The 13,391-nt window shown below is 28.6% G+C and overlaps 1 protein-coding gene across 2 annotated transcripts; it reads left to right on the forward strand.

The window, feature by feature from the left end:
- The first annotated feature begins 2,978 nt into the window (after positions 1-2,978).
- On the forward strand, positions 2,979-13,130 carry LOC107444037 (alpha-latrotoxin associated low molecular weight protein SGV150-311). 2 transcript variants are annotated; one of them, XM_021146865.4, is made up of 3 exons: positions 2,979-3,133; positions 9,962-10,147; positions 12,940-13,130. In XM_021146865.4, the coding sequence occupies exons 2-3, from the start codon at positions 9,969-9,971 to the stop codon at positions 13,052-13,054; spliced, it is 294 nt and encodes a 97-aa protein (XP_021002524.2). In that variant the 5' UTR covers positions 2,979-3,133; positions 9,962-9,968; the 3' UTR covers positions 13,055-13,130. The 2 variants fall into 2 exon arrangements, with proteins under 2 accessions (XP_021002524.2, XP_015913571.2); XM_016058085.4 differs by having other exon boundaries at positions 3,053-3,133; positions 9,966-10,147.
- The last annotated feature ends 261 nt before the right edge of the window (positions 13,131-13,391 follow it).

The raw sequence follows: 13,391 nt of genomic DNA on the forward strand, positions 1-13,391 counted from the left end.
TTTTTTTTAATAGAACTAATACTTCTTTGAGTATAAAAGAGTTCCAAGATAAGAAATGAAAGAAGAAAAAGAACACAGAACAAAAGTCATTTTCCGCATTGATATTATCAGCAGCATCATGAAAGAGATGCGGAGACTCTTAATTACTGTACGAACAATTATTTCAAAGTCTTTGAAATTACTGTTCCTACAGTAATTCATACAGGTTTTGCAGGAACAAAATCTCAAATAGATAAAATCGTGATTGCACAAATAAAATATTGCTGAGATCGAGTTGATATTGAGCATGCATATAATAAAGATACATACTTAGAACTCTCGTAATTCAATTTAAACTAATATGTAACCCTTTATTAACTTTATTATTTTATTTAGGTAGGGTGTTCTAGTGCAAAAGGAAATCAAAAGAAAAAAGCGTCTTTATCCTTCAAAATATATTGTACCATTAAAATCTAGAAAAAAATGAAATAGTTGTAAATAGTTTTAAAACAACACGTTGTTCATTTAAAACTTGTAAGAACACTTTAAAAGAAATTAAAAGAAAGGGGAAACTTCATCCATAAAAATATTTTGCTCAATAAGAATCTGGAAAAAGCAAACAGTTTTAGGTAATTCTAGTACAACTCAATGTAACATTTCACAATCACTTAAAATGTAACATTTATAGTGCAATCCTGTAGTCTTGTGAAATGAATTAATATAACTCCAGCTTTTATGCTGTCACATGCGGTTGTGTCTTTGTCACAAAGATGAATGGAAAAAACCATCTACTTATCGCAGATATGTGACACAAATTTAAGAGCATTGCGTCAGACAACGTAGAATAATTTTTTTACAATTGTGGAACTTTAAAGGAAATCATTACATATTAGACTAGATTTTACATATTAGATTAGATTTAGATAAAATTAATTAGATTTATTTATTAAACTATACTTTGACGTTAGTTGTAAAATAATTCAGGTGTAATATTATACTCATGTTAATAATTTGAATTTTATTTCATATGAAATGCAAAATTGAATTTTGTCTACTTTTTAAAGTAGTTTTCTAAAATACGTTTAAGAAAAAAAATTCGTTGAAAAACATCAATGAAAGTGTACATTCATGCACAGAGAAAAAAATGTGGTTAGAACTACCAGAAAATTGTACCATTTAATATGTTCCAGGCTCTATGGGAGCACTAAAAGCTATGGAGACACCAAAAATGGTTTGAATATTGTATATATATATATATATTTACTTATTTTTTTCTTTTCCTTTTACTTTTCCTTTTCTTTCCTTTTTTTTTCTCACCCGAAACGTTATTACCGTAATTTCACAGATTTTTTTTTTCTCCGTGGGTAGACTGAGAAAAAATACGAAAATTTGTGGATGGTGTTTTTTTGAATTATAAAACATTAACCCAGTTGTATAATGATTTAAGCAAACGATTCAGTTAGAGTATAGAAAATATTACAGTAAATAACTAAAGTTTGCTACGAAGTAAATTTGATTTTTTTTCAAGTATTGAAACTTATTTTTCAGATCAATTTTAATTTTTAAATTATAAGAATTAGACAACTTTTTCGTCAAAGTAAATTACTTAAATAATAATTCTGTATATGCGAATAACGGAAATTGAGAAAAAGTCATCTTGCAGCATTGAATCACCTATTAGATTTGTGTCTTTATAAAAATTATAGGAAAAAAAATTCTATCTTCACAAAAAATTTCCTCTTCACTTTTCGAAATAGAATTACTTTCTTCCTTTTATCTTTAATTTAATTTTTTTATTTATTTATTTACTTTACTTTACTTTACTTTACTTTATTTTACTTTATTATTTCAACATTAGCTTTGAAAAGGATTCTAAAAGTCCTAGGTAGACCATGATATAAAAAGTGCCACTGATATAAAAAGCTTTAAAATTTAAATAAAATTATTGCCCGCTTAGATTATTACAATAAAATACAAAAAGTTTATTTCCCAAAAAATTTAATACCCGTAAAATTATTGTCCGAAATTAAGTCCCACATGTCTATTAGTTATCTCAAATTTGTGTAAGCTTATTAAGCAAAAGCTGACGAATAATTATTGATACCATTTGGCCATCAAATGTAATATAAGCGTGTAATTCAGGCTCCATTAATTGTGATTTATCTATTATAATGACTCAAAAATTTTCTTAATATTTTTCTGAGTTTATTAATAACCAATAATAGCAAAAAATATTATATTACTTAATATTTTTTATAATCTAAAATTATTTTTCATTAATGGTTGTTATGTATCGATGTGTTGTATTTTTTACTACTTACAACTCTTACAACCTTGAAAAACTTTATTTTATAAATTTTGAACTCCTTTGATCTAAATAAACAAGATTTTATGAAACATCATTTTTAAACGAATATAAAAATTTGTCAGCTTTTGGTTGTTATTTAAATAAATTATTATGCAGTTAAAAAGTTCTTGATCTTCCATTTTAAGCCGTATTCGTATTAGGACATAATTTTTCTTATTTTGAAAAAATAAATAAAAATATAGTTTTTACGTATTAAAATTTACTAAAATAATTAAAACAACGAAGTATTCATACACTGAGAAAAACAAAAACTGTGGTCAAAACTGCCAGAATAAGGTAAAATTTATTGCATTTCTGGCTCTATGATAACAATATAGTAATTTTCTCCTGTAACATCATGAAAATTGTTATTTAAAAATTATTATCAATTTAAAAATGAACTATAGTGATTCTGCTGTTCCTAATTACATTTAAATCAAGCAAAAATGAACATCAAAAACCACATTTCTTGCACTTGAAAATTTTATTAAATTCTATAAGCAATTTGAAGTTTTATATGTTATATTTATTTCATTTTTTCACATTGCAATGAAATTAGTTACAAATGCGTTACTTATCTTTATTTTTCAAAGCCATGCTCTAAAAACGTTCATTTTGTATGAACAAAAAATATGTTAGCAGATGTTATAACTTAAAAAAACAATGCAACCCCCATGTCACGTCGAAATCAAAGCTGTCAGCAAAAAGCTGTGTCTTAAACTTTGTTTTCCATATAAGTAATATCAATTCATTGTGGAGACACATTTATTGAAAGAAGTCATTAATTTTGAAGGCTATTGCTACGAAGTAAGTTTAATTAATTTATATTTAGTAACATTCTCTTAACGCACATTTCTTTAACTTGCACATGTATTTCACACTTGTACTTGCACTTTAAGTCACCATCAACATCTTAAGTATACGACAGAAAACTTTGTCCCTTTTCGGACAATTAGTACTATATTTTACTGTTACAATGGCATAAATTCTATAAAATATCCGCTTTTCAAAAGCATTTAAAAATTCTTATACGTAAAACAATTTTTTGAATGGACCATATAAGATATGATTTTATGATAATTTATAATTTTTGAAAACATTTCTTTTTAACACTAACTGTTTATTTCAATAGGTGAATTCTGTAAAAAGTAGTTATAGATTATTTATGTTTTTGTACACAGATACCTTAATATAAAAAACTGAAAATAATAATTTGGGATATCTTTGATTTAAATTATGTTAGAAACTTATTTAATATACCTTATTTAGTACCTTATACCTTATATACCTTATTAGTATTAACACCTTATTAGTATTAACACAAACTGATTTAGATTATTAACAGTTTTTATTTAAATAAATAAAAAATAATATAATATAAAATTAACAACGAAATATTGTCGAGTTCTTTTGGAGTATTTAATTTTAGTCTGGATCTTTAAACAAACATTATCTGTTATGTTTACATGGTTATTTTATGCAAATTATTTGTATTTTCTCCGATTTTCAACTACTTAAAAATATTGAATTAAATCGGATAAAATCAATTTTTTTACATAAAAAATCAAAACCTAATTCGTAATTCTCATTTGAAGAACACATAAATAGGTAATGACGCCTTACATACAACATTAATTCGTACAACGCGTTGTTTTGTAATAATTCCTGAGTAAATTTTGGTTGATTATTCTTCCTACAATTACGAGTTTAACCAACCGTGCAATGAATCTCTTTGTATAGTTCGTTACACTTTACTAACATAACATATAACTGTTGTTCCAATTTAAAAGTTTTGAGGGTGAATAATAAAGGTTATAAAAACGAGTCATATAAACAGAAGTACGAAATATTATCCTTGTTATTTCGCAAAAAAATGTAAATTGGTTAAAACTTAAGGTGGATCAAGTTTGCAATCGCTAGTTTTTCAAGTCAAGTTTTCACGTTTTTATATTCAAAGGATAAAATTTTGAGATATAATACCCTGGAATGATAATTAACTTTTCTTTCTCAGATGCATTTTTATTTTATTTTATTTTTTTCACAACAAAAAATTACTATTAAAAGAATGACTTATTGGACTACAAAAATCCCAACCATTACAACCAATTTTATAAAAAAAAAATTTTTTTAAACAGAAACTGAAGATACCTTACTAATTAGAGAAGTTAATTAAATTAATTAAGTTTGATATGAGCATGTAGATTGATAAGACAGATGTATAGCAAGAAAAACTTTAGTCACGTTTTCGGCAAATTAATTGATAAAAATGGTTCACAAATTCTAAGCCCCTTAGACTTAATATGTAGAGTGACCCAAAGGAGAACATTACCTAAAATAATTTTTTTCTAATAAGCGATTCGACCAATCTCATTGGTTCAAAGTGTTGATCTCAAATGATGTCAGTTAATAACTACTACTAAACAAGTTATGAAATCAATCACAAAAAAATACCCCTTCTTTGATTAAACGTACCTTTTACGTCCGATTTGGAATTTTAATTCTCAAAACATCTGAATAGTCGCAATCTGTAAAAAAAGGTTTTAATAATTTACTTAGGAAAGTGTGGTCAAAAGTTTAGACCCTTTAACGTCAATTTCATTTTTTGTGTAGTTTTTTGTAATTTACCAGAGATTTTTTTAAACGGATCGAAAATTTTTGCTCACAATAATAAGTCTTGTTCAATCGTTTGTAATTCCACAAGTAATACACAAATAATAAATAAAAAATACAATTGATTTTTTATTTATCAAAACAATTAAAAGTGATTTTAAATGGATAAAATTTTTTAACAGAATTACTAAGTATGTGATTTTGAGTTTATTAATGCTAAAAATTTTAAATAAGCATTATTTTTAGATTTTTATTTCTGAAGAAATATTAGGAAAAAAATTCACATAAATATAATTCTTAAAAATTGCCTATTTCAAAATTATGTAGAAATCTGCGTTCTGTACGATATAGATTTTATGATCTCTAATTTTGAGGAAAACGGTCATAAAGGTGTATTTTATTTTTATTCAAGAAGTGCACGTAGTGCTCATTTTTAATTCCGTGACTAATTTTTAGCCTCCTATTTACTTTCAACTTATTATTTAGTTTAGTGCTGACATCTAGTTTAAAATAAACTAACTATCTCTAATCACTTTACAAATAGTCTGATTCTGCCATCTGATGTATAGATTAAGAACTGAACATGATTTAGAGTTAAAAAAATAAGTCTTCTTGGCTCTTTACTTTTGAACACTCCAGCCCGGAAATATCGCTAAACTTCAGCCTGCCAGTTTTTTTTTTTTTTTTTTTTTTTAAATATTAAACAATAAGTAATTATTTAAGTTTATTTTTCGCACTAATTTATCCAAGGATTAGGTAGTGCACAGGGACCGATCAAGGCAAATTCAGGCCCAAGGCCCATCAAATTTTCTGGGCCCCTTACCAGACATTTTTGAAACTAAATTACTGAAGAGTAGTCCTAAAAATAAAAAAGAATCTATTGAACTGCATGATTCAAGAGAAACATTCTACGAAATTTTGAAAGCAGACAGTTGAAGACTATTTTCTAAGAAAAAGTTTATGTATCTATAAATTAAATCAAAATATAAAACAACAAATCAATGATATATCAAAATAAAAATAGTTAGGAGACCATAAATAATTTAAATAAGCGATTTTTGCTAAAAGTCACTGATTAGCTGAATTATTTTTTACTGTAAGCTATAATTATTTTTTATTTAGTACTTTAACCAACACAAAGCTAGCTAACCTTTACTATTTTTTCAGGCTCTTCAGAAATTGTGGGCCCATGCCTATTGGGCCTAGGCTATAATCAGGCGCTGCTAGTGCAAATGTTCTCGATTAATTTAGAAAGTTCTCGGGACAGTGTGAAACATTCAAAAAATGTAATTAATGAAATAAAACTTTCGATCCCCATACTAACTAGACTATTAGAATAATTTCGAGTTACAGGCTAGACTCCATTTTTCTTAATAGAAAGAATTAAAATTTGTCGAAAAAAGGCATGCTTATTCAAAAAATGTACACTTTTTCTGTCTGATTTCATTACTTAATTCACAGTACCTTAGCATACATGAGGTCAACACTCTAAGTCAATTAGATTTTCTTTTATGTGTGTAAATCTGATCATTAAACAAGGCGCTCTAAAGTTATTTTTTAACTCACCCTTCTTTTGTATTGTACATATAGGTCAGAAAATAAAGAGAAACGGATTCAAAACAAGTGAGAGCTGTGGTAGTACAGCACACAAAAAATTACCAAAAATATGCTAATTAGTTATTGCAGACAATATTTTTTAAGTTACGAAATCAGGTGCAAAAACGAACCTTCTCTGAATAAATTTACCTTTTTTTCAAAGATATATTTTTAACCTCCAAAATGTCAGGGGTAGACACAATCTGGGAAAGATGGTCCCAATAGCTTGTTCAGGAGAGAGATCCAAAGTTGGTAACCCTTATGTTAATTTTATTTTTTGCGTATTTCACTGTATCTCAAGAAATTTTTAAGCAATTCCAAAAAAAAAATAATAATAATTTTTGCACACAATTATAAAATTCATTTATCCAAAGATAATTCCGTGCAAATTATAACTTTTAATTAATATTTATTATTTTATTTAATAATAGTCGAAAAAATTTAGAATTGTAACGTATACAATTTTTATGTCATTTTAAGTTATAAAATTTTAAGTGGCAAAATGCAAAATTTGGGCGAAATCCGCCAATTAGTTACCGAGAAATAGAATTTTGAAAAATGTCGTCTGAACTTTTAAGAAGTTTTGCAATATTATGCCGACTACAATTAATATTGCAAAATACTTGCCATATTATTTGACCTTCCGTGGAATTAACAACTAAATGAACAATCTCGTGCTTATTTTTCTTTATTTTTTTAAACACTAAAGCAAAATCATTACGGGTCAAAGTCGTGTACTTCGAAGTCAGGGTGGCAAAGATATATCATAGATGTAACTTTTCAAGTAATCTCATAATATTCAGCATAATAAAAAATAAAGTGATAGTAAAAAAATTCAAATTCGTACGATGTTGGTTAAAAGCCACTTTTATGTATTTAAAGGACCCGTGAGAACAGTTGGCTTTTAAAGCCTAACAAATTTTTAAAAGCTGTGCTTATTGCCTTGCGTTTTTACTTATTTCCACTAACTAAGCGGTTTCCAAAAGGAACCCTGGAGTTCGATAAAAGCTTTACAAGGGTTCCGACAGTTTAAACTCTTTAAACAAGAAATAATTTTTGAAACCTGTCTTTTTATTTATATCCAAACAGCAAATCATCATTAATTTGCCATCATTGTTAGTTTCATGAAATGATTTAAGCTAACAACACAAAATAACACGAAATTTTTTTTTCAAGCGATATTTCTTCTAATAACAATATATTGAATAAATTATGAAAACGATATACATTTAATAAAAAATTTCATTATTATTTCTTATTAAAATTTTTAATGTAAAATAATCAAATTCTGGAATAACGTATTATGTTTTTCTCAACAATTATAACAATTCTTTCTGCAAACTATAATCCAGCGTATTTTATATGTTTTGACTCGTACAAAAAAAAAATCAGAACTAGTCTAAATGTCATTCCAGGCCTGCAAATTTAACTTTTTGGCATAAAACTTATAATTTGAAGTTTCTTATTAGTAAAGCGGTGACTGAATAAGTTTTATTTTTCACATTATATATGATCAAATTAATTTACAGTCTATTATCGTTACAACTTTTTTGGTTAGTTTTTTGCTCACAGCTACTAATTTTATTCATGAACTAGGGGCTCTGTCAAAATATACCATACTCCATACCCCTATTCGGAACCGCTGCATTAATTCATTAATTAAAAAATAAATTCTTCAGGGAAGTTTTAAAAACGAATCAAATTTTCCTTTTCTTATAGACGTATTTTGAGTTATGTCTGTCTTCTGAAATGCGCATTTTAAGCTGTATTCAATTTTTTAAACGGCATTTTTATCTCTGCTCAGAATAAGAAGCTCAGAGACACAATACAATGAGCCCCCAAAGGAGTTATAAATTTGTTGTTACTAAAAGACATTAGTTTTAAAAGAGGAAATGATGCAAACGCAACAATTGAACACGGTGCTCTTGAAAATGGAAGTTTAATCAAAAATACCAAGTTTATTACTGCAATTCAACTTGAATTTTGTTGCTATTTCTTTTTCCATAAAGATAAAGCTTTTTATGCGACATTAAATTTAGTTTTCGTCATATTTCATTGTTTCGTTTCGGTGTAGATTAAAATGGCGATAAAAAACTAACGCCGAACTTAGATCATTAACTCTGCCTTCCTGTCAACAGTAAAAAAAACGATATTCTACGTCCACAGCTTCATTATTTTTAGAGTAAATAAAAGAAGAAGAAAAAGACAATACGCAAAATTTCATTATCTAAAATATTACTTCTTCTGGAGGCAATGTTTAAACATTTTTCAAACCGTCTCATAACTCATGCTCAGATATATATAGCAGATATTAATTTTAAAAGTACTGTTTGAATAAAAGAAAAACTTAATTAGCTTCCAAAATTAAGTTGTAAAAAGTCAACATAATAACAGTCTTCAAAACAAGAATCACCAACACGTGAATAATGAAAAGTTAACAGATTTTTTTTAAAGAAAAGTAAAAAAATTTAACACTGCAGTGGAGAAAAATCAGGGTACGATACCTTTCCAAACAAAATGGAGGAGCAGAAACTGTCATTAACAAGAACATCGGCATCATATGGAAAGAAAAAAAGAAGAAGAGTCCAGAGCATTAAGGAGGACAGGTCTGACAGGATTGAAGAAACTTTGGCATTCTCGAAGTTAATATTATGGCCAAGGTTCTAGCAAGGAACAACGATGAATTATTTGTCGAAATCTTGAAGGCGTACAAACTTTTATGCTTCCTTAATCTAAATTTTAAATGACATTTGGTTTGCTTAATGAAGTCAAGGTTTTATATTATCGCCTGGGATTTACCATATACCTTAAAAATGCAACCTGATCTACAATGGGTAATATATGTCCGGATCACAGGTATGTCCGTCATCGAAAATTCAATAAATAATCTATTACCACGTGTTGTTAGAGCCTTTGGTTTACATTTAATTACAAGACACTTTCACATTAAAATGTTTTTCAATCCCTGTCGCACCGGCTTATCTTGATTCTCCTTAATTTTGGTTCATTCATTGGAAATTTTGATGCCCTTGTAATAATATTGACTCGTCATTTTATGTTATTCCGCTTGGAACAATATCCTGTTATGATTCACCTCTTTTGACCACTGTCATTCCGCTCTGATATATGGATTTTTCTTGCCACATTTCTTAATTATTTAGTGACAATGTTGCTGTTATTCTCTCAAATTTGGCTTGTTTTTACCATTTACATGTAAGAGGGTCATGAAACAAGCGTCTCTAAATGAATGAATGCTCGAAATGCAGACTGTCTTCAACCTTAATTTTTGAAGTTGATGAAGTTTTAACATAACCAAGCATACATTTCCACTTCAACTTCTTGAGATAATTTATTTAATATTTGAATGACTGTTATGATAAAAATAACTATTCAGTGCTTTATTGAGATTTTCAATATTTTTCTCTCAAGATAGAAAATGAACAAATTGAATTCTGCTTTGCTGCTACTTGGCGTATTTGTAGCAACTTTGGCATTTAGTCCTGAAGATCTCAATTGTCCAGTTGGTTTTGACTCACAACTTTTTGCAAACAATGAGAAAGTCTGCCAGTTCTGCACTGATGAACTGAAAAATGAAACGACTTTTGAAAAATGCAGGTATGTAAAAAATTTTCTTATATTGAACAACAGAAATTTTCACAAGAATTTAAAAAAGAACCTGTAAGCGGTGAAATAAATTCTGGCAAAATTACCTTATTTGTATGGTAAAAGTATATCTGGTTTTAAAAAAAAATACTTTTTCCAATAATTAAACCAAAATATACGGTATTTAAACCATTTAGTTATTAATTTTTCCATTCCTTACCGGAGTTCACGATTTCAAAAATTATAGTTCTTATTATGACACATTTAGTAAAAATACAAAACTAAAACGTAATTTTATATAAACAAATGTGCCATTATTACTGTGATTTAAAGTATCACAAAAACATTATAAAATGTTCTTCAGATTTGCCACTCATTTTACCATTTATTTGGAAATTTGAACCATTTGATGTCCATGCCTTTTACCAAATAGATTAGTAATTATCTTTTAACACTATGATTTATTTTAATTGTTGACAAGAAATATATAACGATGAATTATTTTTTTATTTATTTTGTATGTTCATGCATTTCTTAATTATAACAAGCGGAAAGGACAAGAACGATGACTTCAAACTTTTAATTAAAGTGTCTTAAAGATACTAAATTTAGATATATCAAACTAAAGTTATCAAACTAAGGATATGTCAAACTAAACCATTTTTAAGAGAATAGTAGGATTTATTTATTTATTTACACACATATGTGGGTCTCCTTGTAAATATAAAGAGCAACTAAAAATACTTTTTTATTTGAAAATCAGAAAGCACATTTTGGAGCAAGAATATACTTCCAGTACTATACCGGAATTCTAATACTATTCAACTACAGTTAGAGCTGTTAGCGGAACAGTAATACCTCACGGTGAGGAAGTTCTCTAACATTAATTGCAAGAAAAACAACAATAGGGTTATAGGGTTCACTGTATTAGAGGAGTAATATACACTGAAGAGCCATTACATTATGACCACCCTGCTAATAACATGTAGGACCACCTATAGCCCTCAAAACTGCTAGCACCCGCCGTGGCCTTGATTCCACAAGATGCTGATAGGTAGTGTGCCACAATGCTCTATTGGATTAAGGTCAGGTGAATTTTGGGGCCATGACATGACTTGAAAGTCACTGGAATGCTCCTCGAACCAATCCATGACGATTCGAGCCTTATGACATGGTGCATAATCCTGTTTGTATACACCATCCCCGGCAGTAAAAACTGTTGCCATGAATGGGTGAACCTGGTCTGCAACTATGTTCAAGTAGCTTACAGACGTCAGGGATTGTTCTATGAGGATTATGGGTCCTAATGAGCCCCATGAAAACATTGTTCCTGGGCGAGAAACCATGGAAACCTGGGCGAGCCCATTGTTATAGATGGAGGGTGGTCATAATGTAATGGCTCTTTGGTGTATATTCATCATACGCTCTCATACACAAAGGTAACGGATTTAACATCTTTGTGCTATTTTTCTTATTTTTGTGCTATTTGTTCTGAATTTGGCAAAAGCAAGCCATTACAACAACTAAGATCGTATGCTTAATGCAAAGAAGAGCCATTGCAATTCTTTACATTAAGCATACGAGCCTGTATATGTATCTAAACAAAATTTATTTATTTATTTATTTATTCTTACTCATCCAAGGTTAAGATTTGATTCATACCCGCTACCTCCATTTTAAATAGCAATTGGAGGGAAGGCAAAACAGTTCGACTAGACAGGCCCCTATAGAAAGTATTAAAACAAAAACATTATTATTCATAGTATTTATTGATTTAGTTACTGTTACCCCTGCTCGCGTGCCCATTACAAAGTTCGATTCATTTAAAGCCCTTATTCAAGTTAAAAAACACGGGCTTAAAAAAGACATTACCAAGATGGATCAATTGCAGCTTAGTCCCGGGTTTGAATTCCAGGATATATATTTGTGATGCCCTTTTCTATGAGCTAAAACATCCCGATGATTACACTTTTCACACTATACCAAAAATCAATTTTTGAAAATAATTTGCGTTATAGTTTTTAAAATAAGTTAAAATAATAAAGTATTTGAAGATCTTTATATAATATACTTATAAGCAACTCTTTCATTCAAAGAGTGCAACTTTTACAACAAACTGTCGCCTAGTGTAACTACGATAGATATTTAGCCAGCACATTTCATTTCCAGCAAGAAAATCTCTTCCAAAGCGTTCGTAAAAATTATCCTTCTGAACTCTTTGAAAATGTGGGTTGTCATTACATTGCTCACAAGTCCTTCAATTGTTATCTACCATCATTTCCTATTCTTTAGATATATTTATTCCCTAACTATTTAAAAATTTATTTACTATATTGCATTGCTATTTTTGTATATGTTTAGGTAAGTATTGATTGGATATTTGAATTAGAATTCGACTCAACCTCTCTCTCATTTTAGTTTTAAAAAAAAACATTGTACATTGATGCATACATTTGGGTGCATTACGCGGTATACGTTTTTTCCAGTCAATTTCAGATCGTTGCGTGCCAGCTTTTCTGGGAAGTAAAGACAACCAGGGATCTCAATGCTGGCATTACTGTCATAATCATACTGTTGGTCACGAAATTATGGAGTTATACTCCTTGACCCTTCTGGCCTACAACGGACTTAACGCTTTAATTTACATTAAAATGCTCGGAAGATTTTATTCCCTTAAATTTGATTATTATTTTCATTGATAAACATTTTTATGCAATCAGGAGTTTTCTAAAAACAAGTCTAATATTTTTTTTGAATAAAATATGCATGAGTTATAATAAAAATTTTATTTTCCCCATTTTTAGCAAAAATTGTTTTCGTGAAGAGTTTTTCACATCTTGTACCAAATTGATGAACAAAGAATACTTTGAAGTAGATGATGTTGAAGAGTCGCCTCAAGAAAACGATGGTTTCCTATAGCGGTCAGCTTATGCTACCAAAAATGATTTTAAAAACAGAAACTTGTTTGTGTATTAAAATGAACCTTTGAACTATGTCTTCACCGTCTTATAATTGTTTACCTTATTTTTTATATTTTCTCTAGACAGCACGAAAATACATGGGAACACTTTAAGAAATTTCATAAACAAAGCAATGAATGTATATAAGCCCAAAAAATGGTCTAAAGAGAGGGCTCCGCCCCCTGCTCACTGCCGCTCGCCATCCCCCGATAATTGCTGCGCTATTACAGCTATTAAAATATATTGGAATTCTAAAATAAATAACTGCGTTCTATCAAAACAAGCATTTTATTATA

Source organism: Parasteatoda tepidariorum, chromosome 6 (genome assembly GCF_982258835.1).
Source record: "Parasteatoda tepidariorum strain Cologne lab strain chromosome 6, Ptep-v5.0, whole genome shotgun sequence".
Lineage (NCBI taxonomy): Eukaryota > Metazoa > Arthropoda > Arachnida > Araneae > Theridiidae > Parasteatoda > Parasteatoda tepidariorum.